The sequence below is a fragment of the Syngnathoides biaculeatus genome, chromosome 18, assembly GCF_019802595.1.
Source record: "Syngnathoides biaculeatus isolate LvHL_M chromosome 18, ASM1980259v1, whole genome shotgun sequence".
Taxonomy (NCBI): Eukaryota; Metazoa; Chordata; class Actinopteri; order Syngnathiformes; family Syngnathidae; genus Syngnathoides; species Syngnathoides biaculeatus.
The window spans coordinates 16,443,921-16,470,034 of NC_084657.1; the positions used below are offsets into that span (position 1 = coordinate 16,443,921).

Sequence of the window (26,114 nt, forward strand, 5' to 3'; positions counted from 1 at the left end):
AAAACAATGATTTTTATTCACATTGTCACTTGTATAAATGTGTCTCCACTGCAAAAAAAAAAAAAAAAAAAAAAAGATATACTCGCCCAAGCCTCAAAAAGGGGGGGTTTTGAAGAAAAGCTAAGGGATCACAAATGTGCACTGTCAACTCCATGCAGAAACATTCCACAAAGTAACGGGAAGTCGTATTCTCTTTACTGTGTGCTTGTCTGTACAGGATTCGGCAACTTGAGAGCAGGAGTGAACAGTATCCATCAATTTTCTATACAGTTTATGATCATTAGGATCCCAAGTGCGCTGGAGCCTTTTCATAGCTGACTTCGAGGCCGGAGGCGGCGTATACCCTGGACTGGTTGCTAGCTAATCGCAGGGCACATAGAGACAAAAGGAGACAAACAATCGCACTTAGGGGCAATTTACAGCCTCCATTTAATGCATGTTTTTGGGATGTGGGAGGAAACCGGAGTGCCCGGAATGGTTTTAGTCTGGAAAAAATGTTTTATGAAACATCTCTACTCACCATGATACACTTTATGTATAGTTCCTGACCAAAATGTTGAGGGAAGGGATCCTTTTTGCATTTTGGAAGAAGTGGGTTTGACTGTTCCATGGAGATCAAATGGTGACGACAGATGATAAATTCCTCTGACGAAATTGTTTTCAAAGTAAAATGAAAGTAAAAGTCTGCCCTTGGCAAAAAAAAAAAAAAAACAAAATGGATGCAGACTTTTATGCAGATCAGTGCTGAGAACTGTACTGGCACTGTAAAGGATGACCCATGTCTCACAAAGTTTTGTAGTTTTTCTGTACTTTTTGCATAATCCAGTTTAATTACAAAGAAAGAAAAAACAAGAATTCCAGTCAGTAGAGAACAGACCTCCACCAAGACCTACCAGTCCAACTCTGGATCAAAAGCGAACCGTCCAATTTTGTAGATACCTAATCAATGCATACAGCATCGCATTTGTCTTTGAGATTATCCACTGAAAAGCCAACAAATATCTATCCATCATTCCACGTTTATACTCTCTTGGGCCCCTGCTCCACCCCTCCACAAAGTTGAATGGAAATCAATCGAGGTTGGATTATGTGTAATGTGTCATCCTGCTTTTCAACCAGCCCACCCTCCTTAACTGAGGTAATGGTCTGCGTTGAAAAACCATTTCTGCCTGCGGAAGCTTATTTTGCTCGCTCTCTTAATTCCCTGTAATCCCATCGAGGCCGCGGTCCGATAAGCAGTGAGTTGCCGAGAAACATTTTAGAGAAACCCATCTGAGTTATTGAAATATCACAGAACATCTTTCTTGAGAGGAGATCCAGTATGGTATAGGCTATGTTATACAGGACAGTTTCGCCTCAGCGTAAATGAGCGAGGGCACTAGTGCATGTGCATGCGTCTGTAAGGAGGAAGCAGCTGTTCCTCTGGAGAAGCTGAGTGATGTGAGCAGGAGGTGACACAAGGTTGTGCTGTGTGCGCAGCTTTGTTAACTCTTCCTGGGTCCGACACAAAACTGATCTGTGGCTTCAGTTGATAGCATGATAAAAGAATTCCCTCTTCAGGCCTCCCAGCTGTCCTGGTGGTCTTCCTGTCCTCAGAGTGTGGCCTGAACTAAGGCTGCCGGATTCTTCTTTTGGGTTTTTCCAGACAAACGACAAGCCCCATCATGTTTTGTTCATGCGTTCAGATATTAAAATGATTACTTGCGTCACAGAGGCTTGTCTGTACTGCACTGAAAATGAGGCTGAAAGTAGGAGGGTTTGTCTGTGCTACTCCCGTGATATTGACGATATTAATTGCAAGGGAGTAGGATGTAGGCTAAGGAGAAACTCGTTCGATTATTTTAAGGGTGAACACTGATAGATGTTTGGAGTCAGGATTTTTCCCCTGAGTTTTGTTAAAATGAAAGGTTTTCAGATCTGTAGTAGCTGTTATTTAATTTTGGGGTAAACGTGCATGCATCGTAACGACATAATTGCTTAGCATGGAACACAAGTTCAGAAATAAGCTTTCCATTGCCCTTATAATCACACTGCAAAAACGCAAAATCTTACCTAGCGAATTTTCCTCATTATTTTATTCTATTTTAAGATAGGGTCGCTTTTATTTCGAAATTTTCAGCAACACAAGAAATTTGTTTGCGATACACATTTTTCTGAATTTTATCAAGTCTGGTCAAGATCTTTTCTGGGGGAAGATTGTACTTCCATCTCGTAATTCAGAGGTTGTGTGTTCGAATGTGAGCTCCAGCCTTCCTTTGTGGCGTTTGCATGTTCTGCGCTCTTTCCGAGTCCTCCGGGTTCCCCTCACATTCACAATGACATGCACGCTAGGTTCTTTGAAAATGCTACGGTTGGTTGTCTATATGTGCTGTAACCTGACAGAACCAAACAAATCACTGAAATAAGGCTGTGAACGGAGGATGTCTTGCTTCTGTGAATCTTTCGCTGTCGTCATTTTTTTTTTTTGCCTTAGATCACGTTTTTGCCACTGCTGTCCCTGTTCTTTCTGCCTTTGACCCCACCCCGAGATTCCAATCAAGCAAGATTTTAACTGGTGTTACCTTTGGGGGAGCATCGCTCAAGTTGTTGGGTGCTTGTTTCCAACAAAAGGTTGTGAGTGGTGAGTTTCCTTAGGTCCGCACATTTCTCAGTGTATTTCTCTTTCAGGTTTGGGCACTTCAAGTTGTTTTTACACTTTCCAGTAGATCTTTGCGGAATATATATTTGCCATTCCTTTGCTTAAAATTCATGAACACACAGCGATGTCGTACACAGCTGTCTCTTATCCGAAACCTCCCAGTAGTCCATTGCACTACCTCCCCTGTTGCTGCTGTCCATATTTTTATTTTTTTCGCGTATGAGTCGTCATCGTGTGTGCATGCGTGTGTAGGTGTGAATTGTGACTGGAATAAACGTCATCGTGGTCACTGATTCACACACGCACAGCGGGATCATCGTTTAGTATAAATTCAACGGAATGCTGGGGGATATACAGCGAGTGTAGGTGTGTGAGTGTGTTGAAGATTTCATGTACTAATAGTGTAGGGGAAAACCTCTCGTCCTCGCAGCTGGTCTACAACTTTGAATACAAGGCCCAAATATGGAGCTGTGGTATACATGTATGTCTTGCGTTTCTGGTACGAGGCTGCAAAGTCTAGCCTTCCTCCGAAATGAGAGCCAGCTGTTGTCGATGATGGCCAATGAAGACATGATACCTCCCAAGTGATGAGATCCACTTTGTAGCATCCTAGGATTATCAAAGTTTTGACATCTCATCGGAAAATGACAATTTTTACGACACTTTAAGTACCTGTGCGTTTTTGTCCATTTTGTCTTGTTTTAATGGCTGCAAAAACATAGCAATCCATAAAAAATAATTTGATAAAGTGAGAACACATGTTCCAACATCTGGTTTAGGAACCTGTCCCTTGGAGGTGTGCGATGGATTTCAAGCCATCAGAGCTACTAATTTGAATTTCGCACGCTGCCTTTTAACCAGTGTGTGGGTTTATGCCTTTATGTTTCCACTTAGTACGAAGAAAATGGAAGGAGTGATCAGTAATGGCACCTTGCTGCCTACGATAACAGATTGGGAGGCTTTAAGCTGGGGAATAATCATGTCAGCAGAGTTAAATATGCCGATATATTCTACACACCTCTTACCCTGGTTAGGATCAAAAGGAGCTGGAGCCTTTCCCGGCTGACTTTGGGCGAAAGACAGAACACACCCTGAACTGGTCGCCAGTCAGTGCCTACGCCATACTCATCACATCCAATAAAAGTTCAAATGCTCTGTCCTTTTAGAAAGGCACATGCAGTCTGACATTCTCTGTTGATGCTCTTATTCTTTTCTGATGATTCTAAAGAATTCTAAATTATTTCAATGAGTGAACTAACATAGAAACAGCCGTCAGTGTGAAGCACTGCACTACTGACTCCAAAATGGATCTTATAAGAAGTCAGGCAACACCTTTTCTTGACACTGAGCTGTTCAGATTGAGTGAAGGCATCCTCACATCTGTCTGAAACTGGCACTTCTGCAGGAAGTGCTGGATGAATGGAAGCGTATTACTATCCATTACTGCTGCTGCTGTCTGTCAGGAGAGTTAAGACACAGGATGGCAAGAGGTTGAATGGATCATGGTATCAACCTCACAGATGTAGGGGGAATCCCCCTTTCTTGAATTAGGGAGAGTAACCTGAAGAATTCTGTGGATTATGTGGGAGTAATTGTAAATTAATCGCATCCACAACAACCTGAGGCGTTGCCAAATCTTGAAAAAAAGACAACTGTCCTTTCTTTTAAACCTTTCTTTTAACCTGTCCTGCAACAAACAAAAGAAAACATTATATAACTACCACAACTTTTTTTTTTTTTAACCGAGCAGGAGTGCTGCACCCCGGTCTTGATGATTCAATCCCAACTAGTTTGTGAAGAAGTACATGATGTCACTCGTGAAAAGTTAGTAAGGTCCATGCATGTACGCCTCTGCACGCAGTATTATGATGCTCAATAGGATACTCTGATAGAGATCTTCGTATCCGATTAAAAAGAGCTAAAACAAATACAAAAAATAAAGTCAGTTCATTGAATGATGCTGATTTCCACAATGTTCAACAAAGGAAATGTAGTCAAAACATCAATCCACCTATTTTCTATTGCACTTGTCATCATTAAGGTCGTAGGGATGTGTAGCCTATCCCGTCGTTCGAAAGGTTCGCCACAAACTGGATTATTTTCCAGGGAATCATAGAGCACACACAGAAACATACAGCTGTTAACATTCAGCTGTTAAAAATAATAATATCATTTCCAAGCTACACTTAATTCTATTTTGACAACACAACACACAAGAACGATCAGATCTGAACTACGGTTAAACTGCCTCTATTGATAGGGATGGGGACCGAGCCCATCATGACGAGTGAAAAACCGAAAGAGGACTTCATTTAAAATAAGATGTGACTGTGTACAGATAAAGTACATGCTGTGAAAACTCCCTGTAACTTCCACTGATGACCCAGGCTAATCTTAGCTCCTTCGTGACATGTTTGTCTCTTAGTCTAGATTCATTACTTCAACATACAGTGGAAACTCAATTTTAGAGTGCACCAATTTACGTGTTTCTCGAGTCACAAGGCGTAGTTTTTTAAAATTGACTCACAAGCTATTATCGAATGAGGTCAAGTCGTATGTCAAGGTGCCACCTCACTCCCTTGACACCAATTACTACTTATAAAGACCAAAAGATATAAAGCATAGAAAAAGCACAGGAAACATGAATCAGTTTTTCTGTGAATAGCTCAGGATACGTTCCACTACTTCAGTGTCGACAACTTTTTAAAAACTTGAAAGGGATAATGTGTATCTGCAGGGTGAGCGCCACTAGTAGACTAAGTTATGCAAACAGGGAAACAAGTCTGAATTTCGACTGGGACCAAAAATTCCACCATGTGTCCACTGCCTGTCAGCAGCTGTCCGCCAGCGGCCTTACCGGCAGTCCCGCCGTCGGCTTTCACTGCCCGAGTCCCCCGTTTGAGTGTGCTGTGCGCCGTGTGGCTCGATTGCAGTTTGCGAGCAGCTGTTGTGCAATCACGCACTGGGCAACTCTTTGATTTGAGTTGAGCGGCGGGATGACTGAGGCAGGCAAGACCAGGCACATCAGCTATGCGACTGAGACACGGCAGCAGGAGTCGGGATTTAAAAGAAGACACAGTCGCTGTGGTAGCGGCAGCAGTCCTGTTGGGGTTAGCGGGTGTTAGATTCAGGCTTGTTGTTGGCTCCACTTCATCGCGAACATTTGTTTGTTTTGGTTGTGGACACTGTTTTCTATTGTTGGCAAACTCAGATACGTATTCATAATGATTTCTCGCAGTGTCCAACCAACAGTAAATAGCCATCTAGTCTGTGTGCTATTTTGAATCCACAAAGTCTAAATGAAGACAGGATATAAGTGTTGATTGGGTGTGCCTCTGTTATGTCTTGAAATAGGCGTGTGTTTGATCTCACATAGTAATATTTTCCACCCTAAAATCTTGTCAAAAATAACAAAGACAAAAAAAGAAACCTTCATCATCTCTGTGCCATGCAACGCCAGAGAGTTGCCAGTTTTCCATTAAATTATTCCCTCCAGATAATTGCAGTCAAAATGCCAGGATTCGATCATTGGGTGGTCCTTAGAAAAATGTTGCTTTTTTTTTTCGCATTTTGTCTTTGCTTACACTTTCTCAAGGCTTGTCACCATGCACCTTAGTAACAATATCACGAAAGCGCATTGATTGCTTATTTTACCTCCCTTGTCTGTCGTGTGTGCGTCTTCCATTCTCTTTCACCACACCAAACCCTCCCATCAGTAGCACTTTATTGCACCAAGGAAACTCTGCCCTGTATCGACTAACCTAATCCCCAAGTGGTTATCCAATGAAGGCAAATATACATAGATTCGATTTGGAATATTTTTTCAAGGGATTGCCAATACTTAACAAAAACAAGCATATTCGGGTAACTGACCTCCCTGCTAAAGGGTCTGGACTTATCAGGTATTTATCGCTTTACCATCAAGTTTTCAAGGCTGAGTAAAGGGATTTATTGTTGGTTTTATAAGTTCAAGCTACTGTGCGCTATCTGTTCATTTATGTTGGTTCATTTATTGGGAGTTTTCTCAATTTTGCATGACCCTAAGGTTAGAGATAGATGTTTACACATATTTGAGAATTGTAGTCCTTGGATCTGTCTCTGCTGAGATACATTTGTCAGAAAGTGATTCTGTCTTCCTCCTCTTCTCGTCCACATACCCCCTCCACCTCCTGTCCATGGCACACAATTTACACTTTTTCTGCTGATAGCCTTGCTTTTGAGTGAAAACATTAAACCATAACGAAGTCCAGATGTAAATGAGGCTGCTATGGCTTGTTCCCGACACCGACTCACACACATGTCTTGTGTTTTGGATTGGTCTTAATTGAAGACTTTAGTAAATTCTGAGCATTTTTCATGTGTAATTTAGCATTGTAGACCGGCCACTCAAATATGTTTTTCCTACACCCTTTCCTGTTTCATGCCAGCCTGTCAGTTGGAACAGAGGGTTTGGACTCATTGTCAACGCGGTCGCTTTTTCTGCAGATATACACTGTGCCTCAAGAGGGGAAAAAAAAACTTTGCAATGGGGACCCCTCTTTTCATTTTTACGATTTTCTTAGAATCCTTTGGAGAGCATAGAAAGACAGGCATGTTTATGAAGGTTTCCAGATGGTCCTCTTTGCACCCCCAGCTTTTCTTTTCAGTTCTTGGGCCATGAAGGATTAATCAAAGTCAGTGGTAAAGGCTGATGGCTAAACACTGTGGCTCTTTAGAAACCAGCGGAGGCCTCTCTGGAACTCCAACTCAGATTCGGCCCCTGGGCTACAAGGCCCGGTCAAAGTTGAAATTTGAGCTTCAAAACCAATCAAACCTGGTGAAATCATACATGCAGATAAACAAGTTGTGCCGTCTTACTCCGTTTTAGCGAGGCACCTGATCACCTCACAGGGTGAGAGGGATTTTTGTCCAGGATCAAGCCAGAGGGTGTGGCCTAAGGAAGGAACACATCCAACAAATTTCTATTTTAGGCTTTATTGACGCAGTTTTGCCTCTTGAGAGTGGATAAAAGACAAGAAGATTAAAGTAGCATCTCCGGAAAGAGTGTGACAACCCAAAAGATCCACACACAAGATGATTGTTTGAACAAAGCACGTAATTTTCGAAATATGACAGCGCGCTATTCTTGTTCATATTGTAGCCCACTGTTGTGCTTTCCATAATTATCACTTTGAGCAGAAACGTGAACAGTGCTGCGGTTGACAGCACGAACTGGAGAAGCTCCAAAATTACAGTCTTTGCTTGCTTTGGGAGATAAATAGTTTGCAGTTAAAATCTATGTCCCTTTGGATGCTAGCTCTTTGCAGAATCTGCAACGACACCACAAGAACAATGTACTATTTCTCAGACACGTGCAAAAAATCCGAGCCAGACAGCTGGTTGACACGGGCGTGCATGCATCGCTTGTAGTTTAGCAAGTGTCTCCAGACACGACTGCATCTGTTCACGGAAGCCTCGCTATAGATCACATCGCACAGTGATACAGCAAAGATAAAACAATTTGCTACCAACGCTGTAAGTGTCTCATAGCGCTTGCATTGAACCATAACATGACCTCAGCCAGAAATGCAACGACACATTTCGAATATGCTTGATGACTGAGCGTGTAACGCTTGCCAGAAAGAATATAGAGTCATGCATATAGGGAAAGCTGGCAGCGAACCAAGTTCCTTTGTGGATAAGCAAAGCAAAGCAAATTTATTCATATAGCGTATTTGATACACATCGTACCTCAACGAGCTTAGAAGAGAAATTAACGCCAATAAAAACGGAAAGAAAGAAATCTCCTTTAAAAATGGAAATACCCTAAAAAGCATGAGAAAAAAATAAGTTTTTAACCTGGATTTAAAATTCTCACTTGGGGCTGACGTGACTTTTGTTGGCAACTTGTGTGCAGCATAACAACTAAATGATGCTTCACCATGTTTGCTTTGGACTCTGTGCTCAACTATTTGACCCGAGTCTGTTGATCTCAGAGCTCTACTGGGTTGTGTTTCATAAACCTTTCTTTCATCTATTCAGGACCGAAACTATTTAGTGATTTATAGACCAGTAGCAGGACTTTCATTCTAAAACTGACTGGAACCCAGTACAAAGACTTTAGAATTGGAATGATATGCTCAGACCTCCTTTGTCAGAAACCGGGCTGCAGCATTCTGAATGAGAAGCCACTGTTTAATGCTCTTTATGAAAAACCAAGCGTTTTTAAAAACTATGTGAAAGCAAATATAGCGTTAAAAAAAATAATCAAATCCTTTCATACGTTTAAAGAATTTTGCTATCTGCGTTCATTGATCCAGAAAATCATGAGGATGTGTCGCTAAGCTACTTGAAAATTCGTCCATCCATCTTCTTCAGCGCTTATCCTCACAAGGGTCGCGGGGAGTGCTGGAGCCTATCCCAGCTGTCAACGGGCAGGAGGCAAGGTACACCCTGAACAGGTTGCCAGCCAATTGCAGAGCACATAGAGGCAAACAACAGCCACACTCACAATCACACCTAGGGGCAATTTAGAGTTTACAAATTAATGTTGCATGTTTTTGGGACGTGAGAGGAAACCGGACTACCTGAAGAAAACCCACGCAGGCACGGGGAGAACATGCAAACTCCACACAACTCCACCGTGCTGCCTCATTTGAAAATAATTCCTTCAAATCATGTCACGTGTTTTGGAGATTACATGTGTAACTATGAAATGAAAGGTTTTAGGCCATGTCATTAATTTGACATTAAAGTAAACACTGGTTTGATTCTTCTTTTTATTTATTTATTTTTTTTTTTTAAGTAACTATATGTCAACTCGATGTGAACTTAGCCAAGCAAGTATGTGTCGCTGAAGTCAATCATGAGTTGGAGAGGGATTATTGTGCTTGTCTTTTGTTGCTTGTCAAACATCATGGGAGGGTTTGTGTGTAGTGAAAAAGATGGGATCAATGTGATCCGTTGGTAATAGCAGATTATCAGTGGATGTTTATTATATGAAATACAGAACGAGGACGTAGCCTCATTAGAAGGATTCTTAGTACTTTTTATGAAATGTTATCTTATCATAAGACTGTCATGCAAAAATAGTGGAGACCCGTGTTATGTAATGCCCTGGTGTTGTAAAAATCTGTTAGAAGTGTATGTAAATTCACCCAAAATGAACAAATATTCATGATTGCAATTTCTTCTTTTATTTTCACCGTATAATGACGAATATGAAGGAAACTACGATTTGCTGGTGACCAATCCAGGGCGCCCAAAGTCAGCCGGGATAGGCTCCAGTACACCGGCCATCTTAATGAAGATAAGCGGTGTAGAAATGAGATAGATGGATATAAAATAAAAATGCCGAGGCATCAGAGCTAGTGAAACACGTTTAAGTTTCCAATGCAATGTATGGTTTTCAATTCCTCTGCATTAATTTGTACAACAGATGGATGGGAAAAGGTTTTATTTCATCGGCCTTCTAAGTGATGGTGTTGGAAGAGTAATTGAAAGGCAGAAGATGTCAAAGAATACGGATCAAAATTGGACTTTTTCCTGTGCAGTGACATTTGGTGATGCTGGTTGTTGTTTTTTTTTTTTTTTTTACTCTTTTAGATCATATGTGGACATTTTTAGCCTATTTATCTAGTCACCATTTATTCAAATTTCCATTTATGAGATTCCGTTAGTATTCAAGCTACTTGATAGCGACTTCTTATGTACAGAATTCAATGCAAAACAAACAAACAATCATTTTAGGGGTTAATCTTGGCAGTTATTTGCACAACGATAAAGGTCTAATGCTACTTAACATTGTTCATTGTGCCACGAAGCGATCTCCCTGAACTGTAAAGATTAAACTTCCAATTCACATTTTGCTGCTCTGTTCCCCAGGACATGCAATTTCATCGAATGAAATTAGATGTTGGAAATGAATACAGCTATATTGATGTCAAATACATACTGTAACAGGAAGTTGAAGGTCACCTGATCTAGACCTGATCTAGTTTGAATCTTGACTCACCCCATGCATGTTCTCCCCATGCTTGTGTGAGTCTCTCTGGCCACTCCGGCTTGCTCCCACATTCCTGAAACACGCATGTTAGGTTAATTACTGCAGAGACTACATGAGTGGGACTGGGTGTTTATCAAAATTATACGTGTCCTGGAATTGGGTGGCGACTAGTTCAGGGTTTATCCCTCCCCCACCTCTCACCTAAAGTCATCTTGGAGAGGGTCCAATTCATCTGCGGGCCTAATGAAGCTTTTCAGAGAAGGAATGGTTGGAGTAACTGATTATCAGATTTGGTAGACGCTGTTGTTCACACACAAACATTAAATAATGAACTGCTGAGCACAGTTGAGCTCTGTTGCTAACCGAAACAGCAACAAGTGAGCACTTAAACAGTCCCGCGTGTACTTTTTACCACCTGATGTAAATGGCTTAGCTTAAATATGACATTATGATGTGCAAAAACGGTGTATATGTTGACAATGACTAACAATTCAGTTTGCCTTGGTTCTTGGATTTTCTCTGGATTCCTCTGTACTAGTCATTTTAGTTTGTTTGAAACTCCATTTTTACTTGATAAACATTGCAATACATCTGTAAATTACATTACCGTTAAGATCTTCCCCCTGCAGTTGACTATGGTAATGATAATTCTAATCCCGTATTTCTGTGAATAGACAATTATCCTATGATTTAAACGTGTCATTTCTTTCTTAGTTCTTTCTCACTGCTAACGGCACCAAACCTTCGTACAGAGGATGCGTGATGGTAAAATCCCATATAACCTCGATAAAGGTGGAGATCAGGAATCACCAACGTGGTGCCCTTGGCCACCCCCTAGGACCACATGAGTAGCCTGTCATTCTGAAATGAACATATCAATGACGGAAAAAGACTTGGAGAGATTAATACAAATTGGACTATTACGATGTAATGCCATTTGTTCTCTCATTCCTCCTAAATGTTCTGTCTCTGTCCCTCTACTCAGTCTGAATCCCCCAAACAGCCAAAGCAGACGCTTGCCCCACAGAGCTTGGGTTCTGTTCAACTTTTCTTTCTTCGAGGGGGTTTCCTGCCTCCTTTGCCAAGTGCTTGCTCTTTGGGGGGATAGTTTGGTTTTCTTATACATGTGCAGCATATAAATGTATGAGGAATGTGGTACTTGCCTTGCTAAATGTGTAAAGTGCCTTCAGATAACTTCTGTCGTGGATCGGTGCTACATAGAGAAGACTGGCTTAAAGTGTTGCATATTGATATTTAACCCTAACCCTGTCTACCCAAGAAGTTCCACTCAGTTTCAAAGAGGTTCGTAAATCCTGATGTAAAGAGATAATAATTGTTCACCTCTGCCAGAGATGCTTTAAGTACCTTTGTAGTTTTCTGTTTGATGAGCATTCGAGACATGAATACAGATAGCCGTTGTTTGCGTTAATGCAAATGAACCTGAGGAACCATTTGCGACTCAAGGTGGCAACACGAAACAACTTACGACAAACCCCCGCTCCCACCTCCATTCTCCCCCTCCCCCGAAGTAAAAAAAAGCAAGTCAGTGACTCTGAGGTTTCTGCAAGACTGTACAAAAGTTTTATTAGCCTCTATTGATGTACATGCCAACGTGTCATCATCCAAATATGGCAGGAAGTCATTTTTTTTCCAGAGCTGACGAAGAGAATGGGATTAGTTTGCCAGAGTAGCAGTTTGCCCAAGGTATGAGGTAAAAAGGTGGCCACTGAATGCTGTGTTCATTCATGACAAATATTAATCATAATTCTCGCTCCGTCATCACTTGTCATATTTAGGACAATAGATGAAGCCTGACGATAGATTCATCACGACTCAATAACTGCTATTCATTGTGACTCCTCAGCCTGGCAAATGATTCTTTCTTTTAAACTTTTTTTTCATGTGAGGTTGTGTTATACACAATACATACTCACCAGATTAAAAAAAAAAAAATGATGAGTTGAATAGCCAAGAACGCAGTAATTGAATAAATTTGTCTGAAGAGTAAATGGAGGGTAACTAGGGACATACTGAGGAGGAGCAGGCTGGGTTTAACATGAGGCCAAATAAACTATGACAGCAGAACATGACCAGGGTTCAAACCCTAGCCTTGATCCTTACTATGTGAAGTTTACATGTTCTGTGTCCCCCTGTTTGTGTGTGTGTTTTCGGGTCATTTTTTTTTCCACCCGCGGCCACATGTAAGCCAGGTGGTAATTATGTCTCAATCCAGAATTGCTTTCCCCTGCTGGCCTAGATAGACGCGGCCTATGGGACGTCACGGTTATTGTTTCTGCAACCTTTTTGGTTTGCAATTTTCTGTTATAAGCGGGGGTTGTTTTTACAATGTTTTCGGGTTCCTGACTGATCTTTTTATGAGGCGTTTTACAAGCCAGGACTCCAGTTAGAGGTCAGATGTGAGCGACGGTGAGGTAGTTGTCATTAGCTGGTCCACTACATGTTTTTCTTTTTCACTTTTCTTTTTATTAGTTTCCTGTGATTATACGAACATTAATTTTTTTTTCATTAACTTTAAATGTGAGACATGCAACATGCCTGTGTGAAGCTGCACAAAAATATACCCGTTTTCTTGATGACAAACAATACATATAGTGAAAACCACAATATGTTGATCCCAAATCTTATGATTGTGGCAATGGCCAACTAGGAAGCAAACTGAAGCACAAACAACTGGTTGTGTTGACTTGTGTCTCACAAGTTAATCACCATAACAAAATGACAAAGTTTTCAACTGAAGGGATGACAGGCAGCCAAGTTTTTTTTTTTTTTCTATTCTCTCTTGTCTACTATGCTCTTGTAATTCTTCGTTGTAATTTCCACCAATATGGCTGCCCCGTGCTGCCATACTGCCTTTCACAGGTTAGTATTGGTATTACACCTACTTTAGGGGAAGAGACTTTTGATTGTTGTTGGGCGTATTGTTGTGTGTATGCTGTGTGCTGTGCTGATCCTTAGGAGTGCACACACTATAAATGCAATAAGAGCACTTGCAGATGTTATATTTCTTGTTTTTTTCCTGTTAATGTGAGGTCTGGCACATTAAAAAAAAAAAAAAAAACTGGCTAATTTTAGGAATGAGAAGCTCAACATGTAAACTATTTTACACACAGAATAAAAACAAATACATGCCTTTTATTACTTTAACTCATACATTCATGATCATCTTTACAAGAAATACATTTCTCCCAATTGCATTGCTACTTTTGATGGTGGAAGAAGTCTGCCTCTGCTCTCCTGCAAGCAGAGAAAACAGCTGATGTGACTTTCCGCATGTAACAAATGTGAGCCTGCGACATGGAGGAGGCGAAGAGCACACATTACACGTCCAACTGAGTCGACTCCAAACGCACTTTCCAGCTGTTGAGTCTGATTTATCGTACCCGCGCAGGACTGCGCGGTCGGGAAATATCCGCGTCCCAGCAACAAACTGTTACTATCTGCTTTGGGTTCTAACATCAACTGACAGCAAGGTAAAGAGCTGGCATCACGTGTCACAATGCAACACGTCGTGCGCCTCTCTTGTCTGATCCTGCATGCTTCCCCCCTTCCTCCTCTTCCTCTCAGCACTCCCTTTTGCCTTCAAACGTTGCACCTCTCGGCCTGATTAGCAGCCTTCACCCCGAACATATTCTGTTCAGCCGGTGGGGGGGGAGATCAAGTGCAGATACATGACATTTCAGGCCATTCCAAGGATCTGAGTCAGCGCATAAACAACTCCTACGCTATGTCAGGGAAATATTTATCTTTGCTCGTACAACTTCTTGAGATAGTGTCAACAGTGCTGAGAGACACAATTATACTCACGGGTGGGGAAACTATAGTAAGAGCCCTCGTGGAAATACTAGAGTATCATATGAGGAAAGAACAGTGTACTCTATTGAAATGATGAAATACAATTGATGCATGTCAGAAACTGTGGATGCTAGCCTCCTACGTTTGCCTTTTAGAAGTTTTTCCATCAGGTTCCTGCAATCCTGCAGAAATTAAGGTTAATGTGGGCACATCGTTTAGTGTTAACAACCCTAAAAATGATGTTTTCTGCGCTTTTATTTGGATATGCACTGACATTATGCAATAAGATACATGAGTCAACTGTCTTTTAGAAGTGTCTTTGACTTTCATGTTTACATTTTGTGACCAATTAAGGTAAAATCCAGGTAATTCCAATTTTTTCAACTGACTAATGTTGTGGGTTAAAGATTCTCAAAATGTGGAACGAGTACTACTAGTCGTGAGCGAATCACTGCTTGAGTACAGTTCAGTTGTATTCAACTTATGTTCAATACGTTTGCAATCAATCATTAAGATGTCTTTGCGCTTATATCTGTATATAAGTAGAATTTTTATTCAGCATTCATATGCAATATATTTCATTTGAATTATTTTTTAATTGAGCTTCCCGTGTTAAAGCACATAACTGTAAAGTGTCAAACTGTCAAGCTAGAATAATATGAGATATATTTACTGTATTTGGAGTAAAATGTTTGTTTTGCTTTTGGTGAGCACTGAAATGTACTAAACTGTATTTGAATCTTCCTCAAGATGGTAGGACTCGGAGAGCAGGGCTAAAACGATCTCCGTTGAGCCTACCGTGCACATTTTTGGGAATGTGCGAGGAAGCCCAATATTTCTACTATCAACTGAAATAATAGTTAATAATCCTCATGTCTCTCATTCTGATATTTTCTCATCCCCGCAGTAACCACAACGCTATCTCCAGGCTCAGGCCATGCCAGAAGATGCAATGACACAGAGAAGGCCTTCTGTGTGAATGGCGGTGACTGTTACTTCATACATGGTATAAACCGGCTTTCCTGCAAGTAAGTTACCTATTTTTGTTGTTTTCTGTTTTTTTGTCAACATTTTCTTCCCCCCCAGCAATTGAAATGGAAACTCCTTTTTGTGATATCAATTAGAATGTTCTTCATCACAGCAAGAATCTGCCTTTTCCTGCTGTTTCTGTTTTTTTTTTTCATTGAGAGCGCTTGATTCTTGTTGTTCTTTCTTTCAGCGGCAGAAGCAAACCCATCAGAGGAAAATGATGCCTAACTGCCCACCTGTTGTGTATTGCGGTGCACGTAATGGAGCGCGGCGTCTGCGTGCTCGTCCTCTTAAGTCCCGTTTAGTGTACAGCAGGAGGCTGCGTGTTAAAAGCCCCTTTCAAAATGTCATGAGTCACCGGTCTAGTAGGAAGCAAATATTTATGCCTATTAGGGGCCCCCAATGGGGTAAACAGACTTGTTGCTTACATTGAAGGTCCTTGGCAAAGGGAATCGTGATACCGCGGCTAAAGTGTGCTTCTCGGGAAGGAGCCAGGTGCCGCTGTCATAAAAACAACTTTTTTTTAAAAAATATATTTAAGATTGAGATGTTGGTTTGCATTATCATCATGACCAAGAGTCATTACTCAAAAATATAGTGGAACCTTTCAGGGGGGACGCTAGCTGCAATTTGGATTTGTAAACCAGTTTTTTAGGGGGGAATAATGAAAAGGAAAAATTGTCGCTCTCATTAGAAATTTTCGTTACACATTAATCCTTAGTGAAGTCATGGACACGTTTTTTTACACATATTTTAAACCTCCCGGCACTTATTAATCTTATCCACACTCACTACTATCGTCGTAAACACCTTTTAAACACTCAAACATAGTTTTACACAGTAGTACTATACAATATGTAAGCCATTCCTTGTAATATCTTGTAATGATTTATTTATTTAGTCTTAATGGGTTCAACTAGCAACCATTTATGTCACTACAAAAAATAGAGCATACACGCAAAATCCCAGAATATGGCTAATTATGTGTGACATGAATATTAGTGCACCGAATCCCCGATTGGTGAACCATGATATAGCGAGAAAATGCTGCGTTGAACGTAAAAGCGATGCATAAAAACAACAACAAGATGTTAACCACTGTAAAATGTAAAAGCTATTTAAAAACAAAGTCTACTAAGATTTAAAAACAAAGTCTACTAAGCTTTTTTTTTATGCTGGAGTTTTACAGATTTGAAAGTGAGTTAAGCGTCTTGTTGCTTTGAATCACTTTTGGGGGAAAAAAACTAAATACAAATTAAAAAACAGAAAAAAAAACAAGTTAATCCTTTACTGACATGAATTCTAGTGTTATACATTGTGACATATGCATCATGACTGCAATTCTATCCCTCCATACATACATTTTCTTAGCCGCTTATCCTCACGATGGTCGCGGGAAGTGATGGAGCCTATCCCAACTGTCAACGGGCAGTAGGCGGAGTACAACCCGAACTTGTTGCCAGCCAATCGCAGGGCACATAAAGACAAACAGTCGCACTCACAATCACACCTAGGGGCAATTTAGAATGTCCAATTAATGTTGCATGTTTTGGGGATGTGGGAGGAAACCTGAGTGCCCGAGAAAACCCACGCAGGCCCGGGGAGAACACGCAAACCCCACACAGGTGGGGCCGGGATCGAACCTGGGTCCTCAGAACTGTGAGGGCAACGCTTTATTAGCTGCTGCACTGTGCCGCCACTGCGATTCTAGTTTTGCAAAATAAGACATTAAAAGTCAAAGAAAAAGCAAAACAGATGACGCACATAATGCTTTCCGACAAAGTTTTGTCTGAGAATATTTAATCCATCCACTTTATTAATCAATTCTAGCTAATAAACTCCATTCTTGTACTCGCAACGCTAACTGTTGCACTCTCTCCTGTGGTGGCAGTTAAATATCGGGTTGCACGCTCTGTCGTACCAGATGTCACCGTATCACAAACTACTTAGGCTGGTTTGATGTAAGGAGCAGCAACACCGGCGCAGCTTCAGTGACCAGTTGGCCCCTTGAAAGGGAGACTGCTCGCCGAGCAATGCGGATATGGCCCCAACAGCCGTTCAATACGCTATGTACAAATTGGAGGCAGCAATAACTCAATTGCTGTGGCTAATTCACTCACAGCCCCAGGGCATGGCTCCAGAAGAGTTGGATAACGCAGTCAAGGCCCGTGGGGAATTTGTTGCCCCCACAGCCATCGCATTCAATATAGGCCAGGCATCAGTGGGTATTACTCACTGGCTAAGCAAGCGGTGCGGACAGCTCAGCCCGCATTTATGCCCGAATCATTCACTCTCGTGGACAAACTTCTTCAAAGGGGAGCAAAGGTGAAGAAGACGTGCTCCATGAGCAACCAACCATATTGCAAAACTGGTTTTCACCTTATGACTGAAGTACAAATCGGAGTTTAGCCATGTTGAGCAGAAAATTAAATGCTGGCCACCCGAAGTATTATATAACAGAAAACACTGTACAGTTTTTACAATAAATACAACAAGAACAACAAGAAGATTTTTTTCATGAATCAACTTTTTTTTTTTTTCATATATTCCAAATCCAACTGAGCTATGTCTAATTAAGGACTCATTTTTGTTCATATTTTTAGACTCGATGCCAATTACTCTTTGCTAAATACCCTCGTAAGGATAAGCGGCTTGGGAAATGGACATGGAAAATAAATGTATTTTTATTTTTTGAAGACAATGTGTTAGCAGTTACAGTTAAAGGGTGATGATAGAGTACGCAGCTGCACTGAACGGCGATATTTATTTGATTATGCAGTTCCAGTTCTGGCATTTTTACGCCAACTTCCCGTCATCTCATCAGTCAGGGTGAATAATTAAATGTTGAACATTACGGCTCTCCCGGGAGGCGTTGTGTGGAACCAGTAAATCGCTTGCCAATGACCTTTTGTTGGACGGACGGTGTCGTTGTGAATCCAAGCGGAATGTTGGTGCTCCTAAAAGAGCAACTGCTCATCCTCACGGGACTTTAATGAGGAAAGATGGCTCGGGCCAAACGGGCCTGGTGGTAGCCATGAAGTGTTGAGTTATTATGACATACATTAAAATGTCAAAAATCTGCATTTTACATGCACGCAAACAAAGTTAAACCCTTTTCGAGTTTCCTCGGGGAATGTCTCTGTGTTTCAATATTTTGGTTGAGCTTGAAATATGGCAGCATTTAGAATTCATGACACAACTCAACCTTTAAGCTCTGAACAAATATCCTGAGTGTAATAGGCGTTAGCGCCGCATTACATTTTGCTGCACAGACTTCCAATTGATGTATTGATGAGCTCCAAAGCGCTGCTATGATCGTTTTCATCTTTTGATGCCTTTTAGGCCCAAACGACACTGGGATTATGTCTTTAAAGGTGATTTAGGACAAGCCGACATCATCTTCTCTATCATAAATTTATAACATTTTCATTGAGATTTTGTATTTCCGTCCAACTTCTTTTGTTTTTGTATGTACGTATCCTGGTATTATTAGTAAGAATCCACACAGAGAAGTGTTTGGGAAACATCATCAAAATGTGACCAAAAAAAAACCATTTATTTACAATGGGGAAATACAGAGAAACATTTTTTTTAATATACGTTGTATTGCTATTTTGAATGACATTTGGCTATTGTCAAGATATGCAGGTCTTCCATGTCTTTGGCACGTAACCCGAAAAATTGTGCCTTGAAATGTTTGTCCAATTGCATCACATCAGGTTTCATATGTTTTGCTTTTTTACTACAGCCAAAAGGAGTTCAAGTTTCCATCCAGATCCAGAGGACCCAAATGTTAATATTTGTCCACTCATTCAGTTCACCGATGGCAAATGTTTGAACGTCAATTATTTTAACCCTTCATATGGCCTCACAGTTTCATGGTTCACTTCTCATTTGTTTATTGAAACAAATCATTGGTTAAATACCTTCATTGAAAAAAGCTTCCTTGTTGTGCAAATTCTATTGCATGAAACAGTTGGAGGAACGTTGCCTTTATTTTCATTACATTGATCAAATAATATCTATTGTAACGTTTTTACATATTCCATAACACACAAAGATGTTGGTCTTTATAGTCCATCACTATGCTTGGTGTAACTGAGGTGGGTTAGACCTGGTGTGTGTAATTTCGTAGACGGGGACAGCCAGGGTTTTTGAGCGGCTTCTTTCATTCATTCCCTTTAATTGAGGCCCAGTGACGGTCTTACACGGAGAGACCGCTCAGCGAGTGACTCGAGTAGTGTCTCTCGGCCGCTGTGATTAAATACAGTACTGGCTGGTGATAACAACTTCAATGTGTCGGCGGACTTTTTATATTTACCCCTACCCAAGCATAAACGTTTGTGTATGTGCCCCCCAGTGGGTGATATAAAAGATAATAATAATAATAATAAAATAATACAGCAATGCAGGCTGGCACATTGACCGACTGGTTGGCACATATGTCTCACAGTTGTGGGGACTCGGGTTCAAATCCGCCCTAGCTGGTTAACATGAAAAATTATAAGTAAACTCAACGTTCCATTGTTTTAAGTGTAACTGATGGAGTGTTCGGTTCATTAATTCATCTCTTTTTCCATATCTCAACCTGAAACCCGCACAAGTTCGCCTCCCTGTGTTTTCCTGTGCATAACACTTGTGTGCTCCTTCCCAGATGTCCTGACGGATACTTTGGCCCACGATGCTTAAAGACTGAACCTCTGCGGTTGCACATGCCCAATCCTTTCAAAAGTATGTTCACTTGATATGAGCAGCTGAGAACAGAGACACAGTTGTCACTGGATTACCTCTGTGGACCCCCGCCGAAACACCCCCGCTACTCCTCTGCGCACCCGCCAAAATCCGGTCCTCTTCTTCTGTCTCCTCTTCTTCCTCCCCGCTCTCAGGTCGACGTGCACCAGGCCGTGCACAGTGGTGTCACCCATGGGAACGCTCTGGCTCTGCTGTCCATTAGTCAAGCTGTTGGTCTAATTCTCTGCCCCCCCCCCCTTCGCTCCCTCCCCCACCACACCCTCATTCTTGCACACTCTCTGGCTCACCCACCACCCTTCCTTCTCCTATCCCTCCCCCTCTTTTTGTGGCTTTCAGGTGTCCAAATGACTTTACCGGTGATCGGTGTCAAACCTACGTTATGGCACGTTTCTACCGTATGTCAACTTCCTCTTCTGTCAACTCCCCTCGAGTCACATGTGCATGTGTAGACGAGACATTAGCCTCCTAATAACGCATCCAGTAGTTGTGTGTCTTCTGTCCAGATCCATAGATGTGCAGGCCCTCGTATTGTGTGTTGTTTCTCCTACCGTGTATTGCATGTGCATTTCAGAATAACAACTAATACTAATACTTTTTGGGTGATATGTAGATGTAGGCTTTTACTGAATGTGACAACTATGGTAAAGAAAAAATGTTTTGGTCTGGCAATTAATAACGCTTTCTCACATTAGTGGTTACCATGTGCACGTTTAGCCCTGTTTCCACCAAGCAGTACAGTTCTGTTTAGTTGGGTACGGTTGTTCTATCATGTTAACATTATTTTGTAAATAATGTACCTCTATTGCATTTTGGCATCTCTCCATTGGGCTACAAGTTCAAGTACAAGCTTTGGGATGGTACAAATGGTGAAGTCTGATATACTGCCATGTAAACTAAATTTACTGGTGTTTTTGCGTTAGACCATAGTGCACCACTTGGTTGGAAATTTTTTTTTTTTTTATTACAACTGATCCAAGAATGGCAAGTCAGGTCATCAAGCATGACAAACACAACACGTGATATTGTACAAAAATAAGAGGGAGCATTCAAAAGGCAATCTAACACATCATAGCTGGATGACACCACTTTTTGTCCTCAAAATACAGAACTGTGTCATCTTCTATGAACCTATGAACAAAAATTAATATATAATGTCCAACCTTTTTTTAATTATTATTATTTAAGAGCTAGACCTGGGTGAAAGACTATGCTTTACTTAGTAGCATTTTAGTTCTACAGATAAGGTCATATAACAATACATATAATGATAGTCTAGTACTAATGCACAGTATTTAGATGTCAAAATTGTTCCTGAAATCCCACCTTGCGATTTCCATCAAGGTTGGTTCGGTCATGGTTCTTACACAGCATCTTCTCAACATAAAATTATTTGGTCTGACATGATGTCATTGCTGACAGGCTAACCCTAACCATGGCAGGGATGGCTGAGCGCAATCACCAGAGGAGCTAACATCAGCTAACATTACCTCAGGACAATTTCATTGCTGCGCAGAAAGTGCTTCTTATTCTGATTCTGATTCTGAATTGTGAAATCTGTAGATAGAAGTAAACCCGTACCATTGGAAAAATCAGGAAGCATTATGTGGAGATGCATCAGAAGCATACGCAGCTTCGTGTTCACGTAATGCTCTGACTGTCTTCCAACTTTGACATCCACTAGGACATTTTGCAAGCTGAATTTGATGACTTTACACACACACAGCTGTTGTGCCGTCACACCAGAGACACTAACTGCTCCCTCAGATGTCCTCACATGCCGTATTACCATTCGCAAGGCCAGGGTCAGCTCTGCACTACTAAATCCAGCAATAGCAACAAATATATGCATCAAATGTGGATTTATAACATTGACGATGTGTGTTGGACCACTTCTTGCGAGATTTTGATTCAAAGGATTGGCCTCTACGTCATGAACCACTTTGAAAAAAAAGGTCAAGGAGTACAGTACTGCTCTAAATTGTCCCTAGGTGTGAATCTGAGTGTAAATAGTTCTGTCTGTATAGCGCTCGTGCACCTACGTCATAAACTCACGTGACTTTTGTTTACCTCGCCATATTGCCGGTCTAACAAAGCTAAATCGGTTGGAGACGACACAAAAATATGTCTTATAGCATGATGTCCAGAGGCTTGTCCAATACCGTTAGACATTTAGAAGGCGAAAATAAACGAAGGTACGTGTAAAAATTTGATAAACTTGGCATAGAGGACCCGTATTTAATACTGAAGTCGATGTTTTCGCCGATAAGAAATTGGACTGTTAATTCACTTCCGCTTGTCTTGGACAACTGGATGTACATGCCTATCTGGTGAGTAAGTCGTCGAGATTTACAGGGAAAAGTATGAAAGCGTATAAAAGTCTGGGCGCATACAAATACTTTGTTCTCATCAGGAATAAATCCCACATAGTGACGGAGAGAGGACTTGTACGCGGAAGTGTGTTCGACGACACGTTAACCTTTGCCGGAATCCATCGATCTTTTCAGCTAGTATTCAATACATATACCAATATTTAAATAAATGACCCCCGGTTTTACACAAACTTGTATTAATTAACGATGATTAAAAAAAAAAAAAGGACAGAGTCGTCCCCACGGAACGTACGCGGAAGCGATGGCGGCCACACTTAACCTCCGTAAACCTCTGCGACACGCATTGTTCTCAAATGAGCCAACTTGGCATTATAAATACTTCTTGGTAATTTTGAATTGAGAAGAACAATTCCTACCTGAAATGAAACGATTTCTACACAGGTATGTGTGTCTTTTGGTTGGGCACCATCCATCATGTTCAATTGCTGAAATCCATCGATATTTTCTGGTCTTTTCAGCTGGTATTCCATAGAATAATCTCTTTGAATATCTGTCTCGTCTGTTGTGACAAGCAACAGCACAACAGGTCTCGGGTATTGTAAATATTCTCCTCCGGTTCAATGTCTCCCACAATGTTGAGCACCTGTGTTTGACTGGCAATATGGCGCCGTGAAAATGGTGACGTCATGTGCTCTGGTCTGGACTGGCAACTAGACCAAGGTGTATTCTCTTATCAACTGGCTCACCGCTGACCCTGATGAGGACAAATGCAATAGAAAATAACATATACATAGTATGGAGGCTAAAGCTGGTTACAATCTCAGTAATGTTTACTTTTAAGTAGCCAGATATAGTCCTTTCCCAGGGGATTTACTCTTTTTGGGACTGTCAGTGGCATGTACAGTATTCTTCCTCAGTTGTGATTGGGGTTTCTATTTAATTCCCATTCCTGAACAAGTTGCCCCGACCACTGCTGGGTGGCTTCCAGAAGTACACTAAGATGTGGCGAAGCATATCGTTTTCAAATGACTGTAACTGGTAAGATGAAAGGTATTATATTTTTCATTCAAGTCAACATTGATCAAAAATTGTTGCTAGAATGTATTTTTCAAACATGATCAAGGCTGCAGGTAAAATATTCAGTTGCTTGTCAAGACTGCTCCGCATCAATGATTTTTTTCACAAGCAAAACAAACATCATTTTATCACATTTGTTCTCCAGATAAGTATATTTTTTTCTTTATGACCAAAATACTTTGATGTTCCAGCTTGTCGGTAGGACAGTTACTGTATAAGAGATATTCCTGAATTCTGAGTGTGCCTTATCTGTGTAGTCTTCTCATAGCGAGCCATTAGATCAGATAACTGGAAAAATATCAGTGCTACATAAACACGTCATTTCTGTTTCACAAGATTTAAAAGTGTATTGCCACTCTTTAGGAACAAAACCAATAATGTATTTATTAGACTGCAGCTGTTAAATTACTTTTACATTTGTCCGTGTCATGTCCTCGCACACCCATGTAGTAATCAATTCAGTGACACTCCAGTTTATAAGCAGCGTCTCTGTTGCCTAAGGTGCTCGGAACCGAACATTTGTTTGCGTTATGTATGTCTTGTTTGCCAAACGTTGGCTCAGAGTTGTTCTTCTCTGCATTTGCTCTCATCTTATAGTAAATGTAATTTTTTTTTGGCAGACGAAAACGTTGTGTGTGGGAGAATTCAGCCCTCTCCGCATTCAATTTAACTTTGCTGCAGCTGTGCGACGGTATCAAGGACAAAATTTATCTCTGGTTCGCATCCAGCTGCATGAACGCGTTCCAGGCTTTTTTTTTTTTTTTTGAGTGTTTGAGAGAGGGGTTTTGGAAATGTAATAAAAATAAAGCCTTAAGTGTTAATATCATCTTGAAATAAAAATTGTTGGTGTTGTTCAAGGGCCAACGTGGATATGCTGTTATGGAGGAGGGGGCTCAGAAAAGCCACTATTTAATCAATTTCTTTAAAACATGACTGTTTTCCTGTGGTTCTTCAAATATGCCGAACCAGAGTAAAAATCCAGTCCTTGGAAAGTCACATTCAAACATGATGGATGTAGCGATTAGTCTTCCAAGAGAACTTTAAGACGCTGTTGATATTTCGCATTTTTCACTCTCAATTTGAACAATAAATCACATTTCCTCCCAAGGAGTGCACAGCCAACAGGCACAGGCGAGCACACACATCCATTCCGTACTTAAAGACCTGCTTCCTGCAGGGGTACCACCCATCCCCGGGAGAGAGCCCGTAGAGCAGGAGGATGGCTTCTGCTCCTCTTGGCTTAACAAAAACGCGTTGTCTTAAGAACAGCTGGGACTTGCTTCGACACAAAATCATGCGAGTGAGCTGCCAGCGATATGAACTCAGTCGGTCTGTGCAGCCCTCGTCATAACTATAATTATTCCTATTCACGGTGATTGTTTCAATTATGGTACGATGTGCTTGTTTAAACCTGCCCCTTGGAGAGATGGAGACAAAAAAGTCCCCCCCAAACAAAGCGGACAAAAAATGGTGGCAGAGGCTAGTATGTTGCATGTTCCCATTATGCATGTGATCCACCTTTTTGTCATGAAAAATGACATATTCTGCAAAGGCAACATCAATCATTTGTTTTCAATGTAGAAGGTTGGGATGTTAGGCGAAAAGCTATACGTCTAACGACTGGATCATATCTATGTTTGTGTGTTGCATTTTGCCTGTTCATCGTCCCATCGTTAAATGTTACTAACAATGTCTGACAGTTACGAGGTCAAATAATTGCCCACTTTATTGTGTCTTGACTGTCCACTATATCTTAGGAGGTGCCTCTTTCATAATCTGCTCTTTTGTTTCTCTGTTTGTTTGTTTTTTTTCTTTTTCGACTGTCAACTTTCTGCAATCGCAGATCATCTTGGGATTGAATTTATGGGTATGGAACAATCCATTTTGATTCTCAGTCCTGTATAGATACTAAAACAAAATAATGAGAAAATAAATACAAACGTTTCCATTTTGACATGCATTCATTCCATCTGTGGTGTGACCTGTGAATCATACCATCCCTTCGTTTAACCAATCAATGTCTCCCCGGTCAAACATACTGTCACTCATTAAGAGCGTACAAACCCTGCAAGTTTTTCTCCATGGAACGTGATTAGCATGGATGCCATCAGCTGCACTTCTCGTACTGTAGATGTGCATTGAGTCAACCGTCTGACTCACATAAGTGCATTTCTTTCTTTTTATTTCCTCACTCCGTCTTTAACAAGCATGATATATCATGTCTATAGCTGCCAGGTGCCTTTCAACTCTAGCCTGTTTTCGCTTTGCATATCCCTTCCCTTTCTAATACTTCTCGAGATTTAGTACATGTGTCTTACCTACTCTCTCTGATGTTGAGCTGTAATTTGCCTATGAAGTATAAGACCTATGTGCTGTTTGATTTATCTTTCAAGGAGTGTTTGTTTATATGAGCATGCCATGCTATATTTAGCAGCTTATTGTCATGATTTGCTTCTGTTTGCTGGCGCTTCTGTCCTTCTTTTGACAGCTC

The 26,114-nt window shown here is 41.0% G+C and overlaps 1 protein-coding gene across 1 annotated transcript in view; it reads left to right on the forward strand.

Moving 5' to 3' along the window:
• The window catches only part of nrg2a (neuregulin 2a), an 85,467-nt gene that overhangs the window by 26,007 nt on the left and 33,346 nt on the right, over positions 1 to 26,114 (forward strand). Inside the window, exons 4-6 of the mRNA XM_061804455.1 lie at positions 15,343 to 15,463; positions 20,553 to 20,611; positions 25,467 to 25,490. Coding sequence (XP_061660439.1) covers positions 15,343 to 15,463; positions 20,553 to 20,611; positions 25,467 to 25,490 — 204 coding nt within the window. The remainder of the gene's footprint in view (positions 1 to 15,342; positions 15,464 to 20,552; positions 20,612 to 25,466; positions 25,491 to 26,114) is intronic.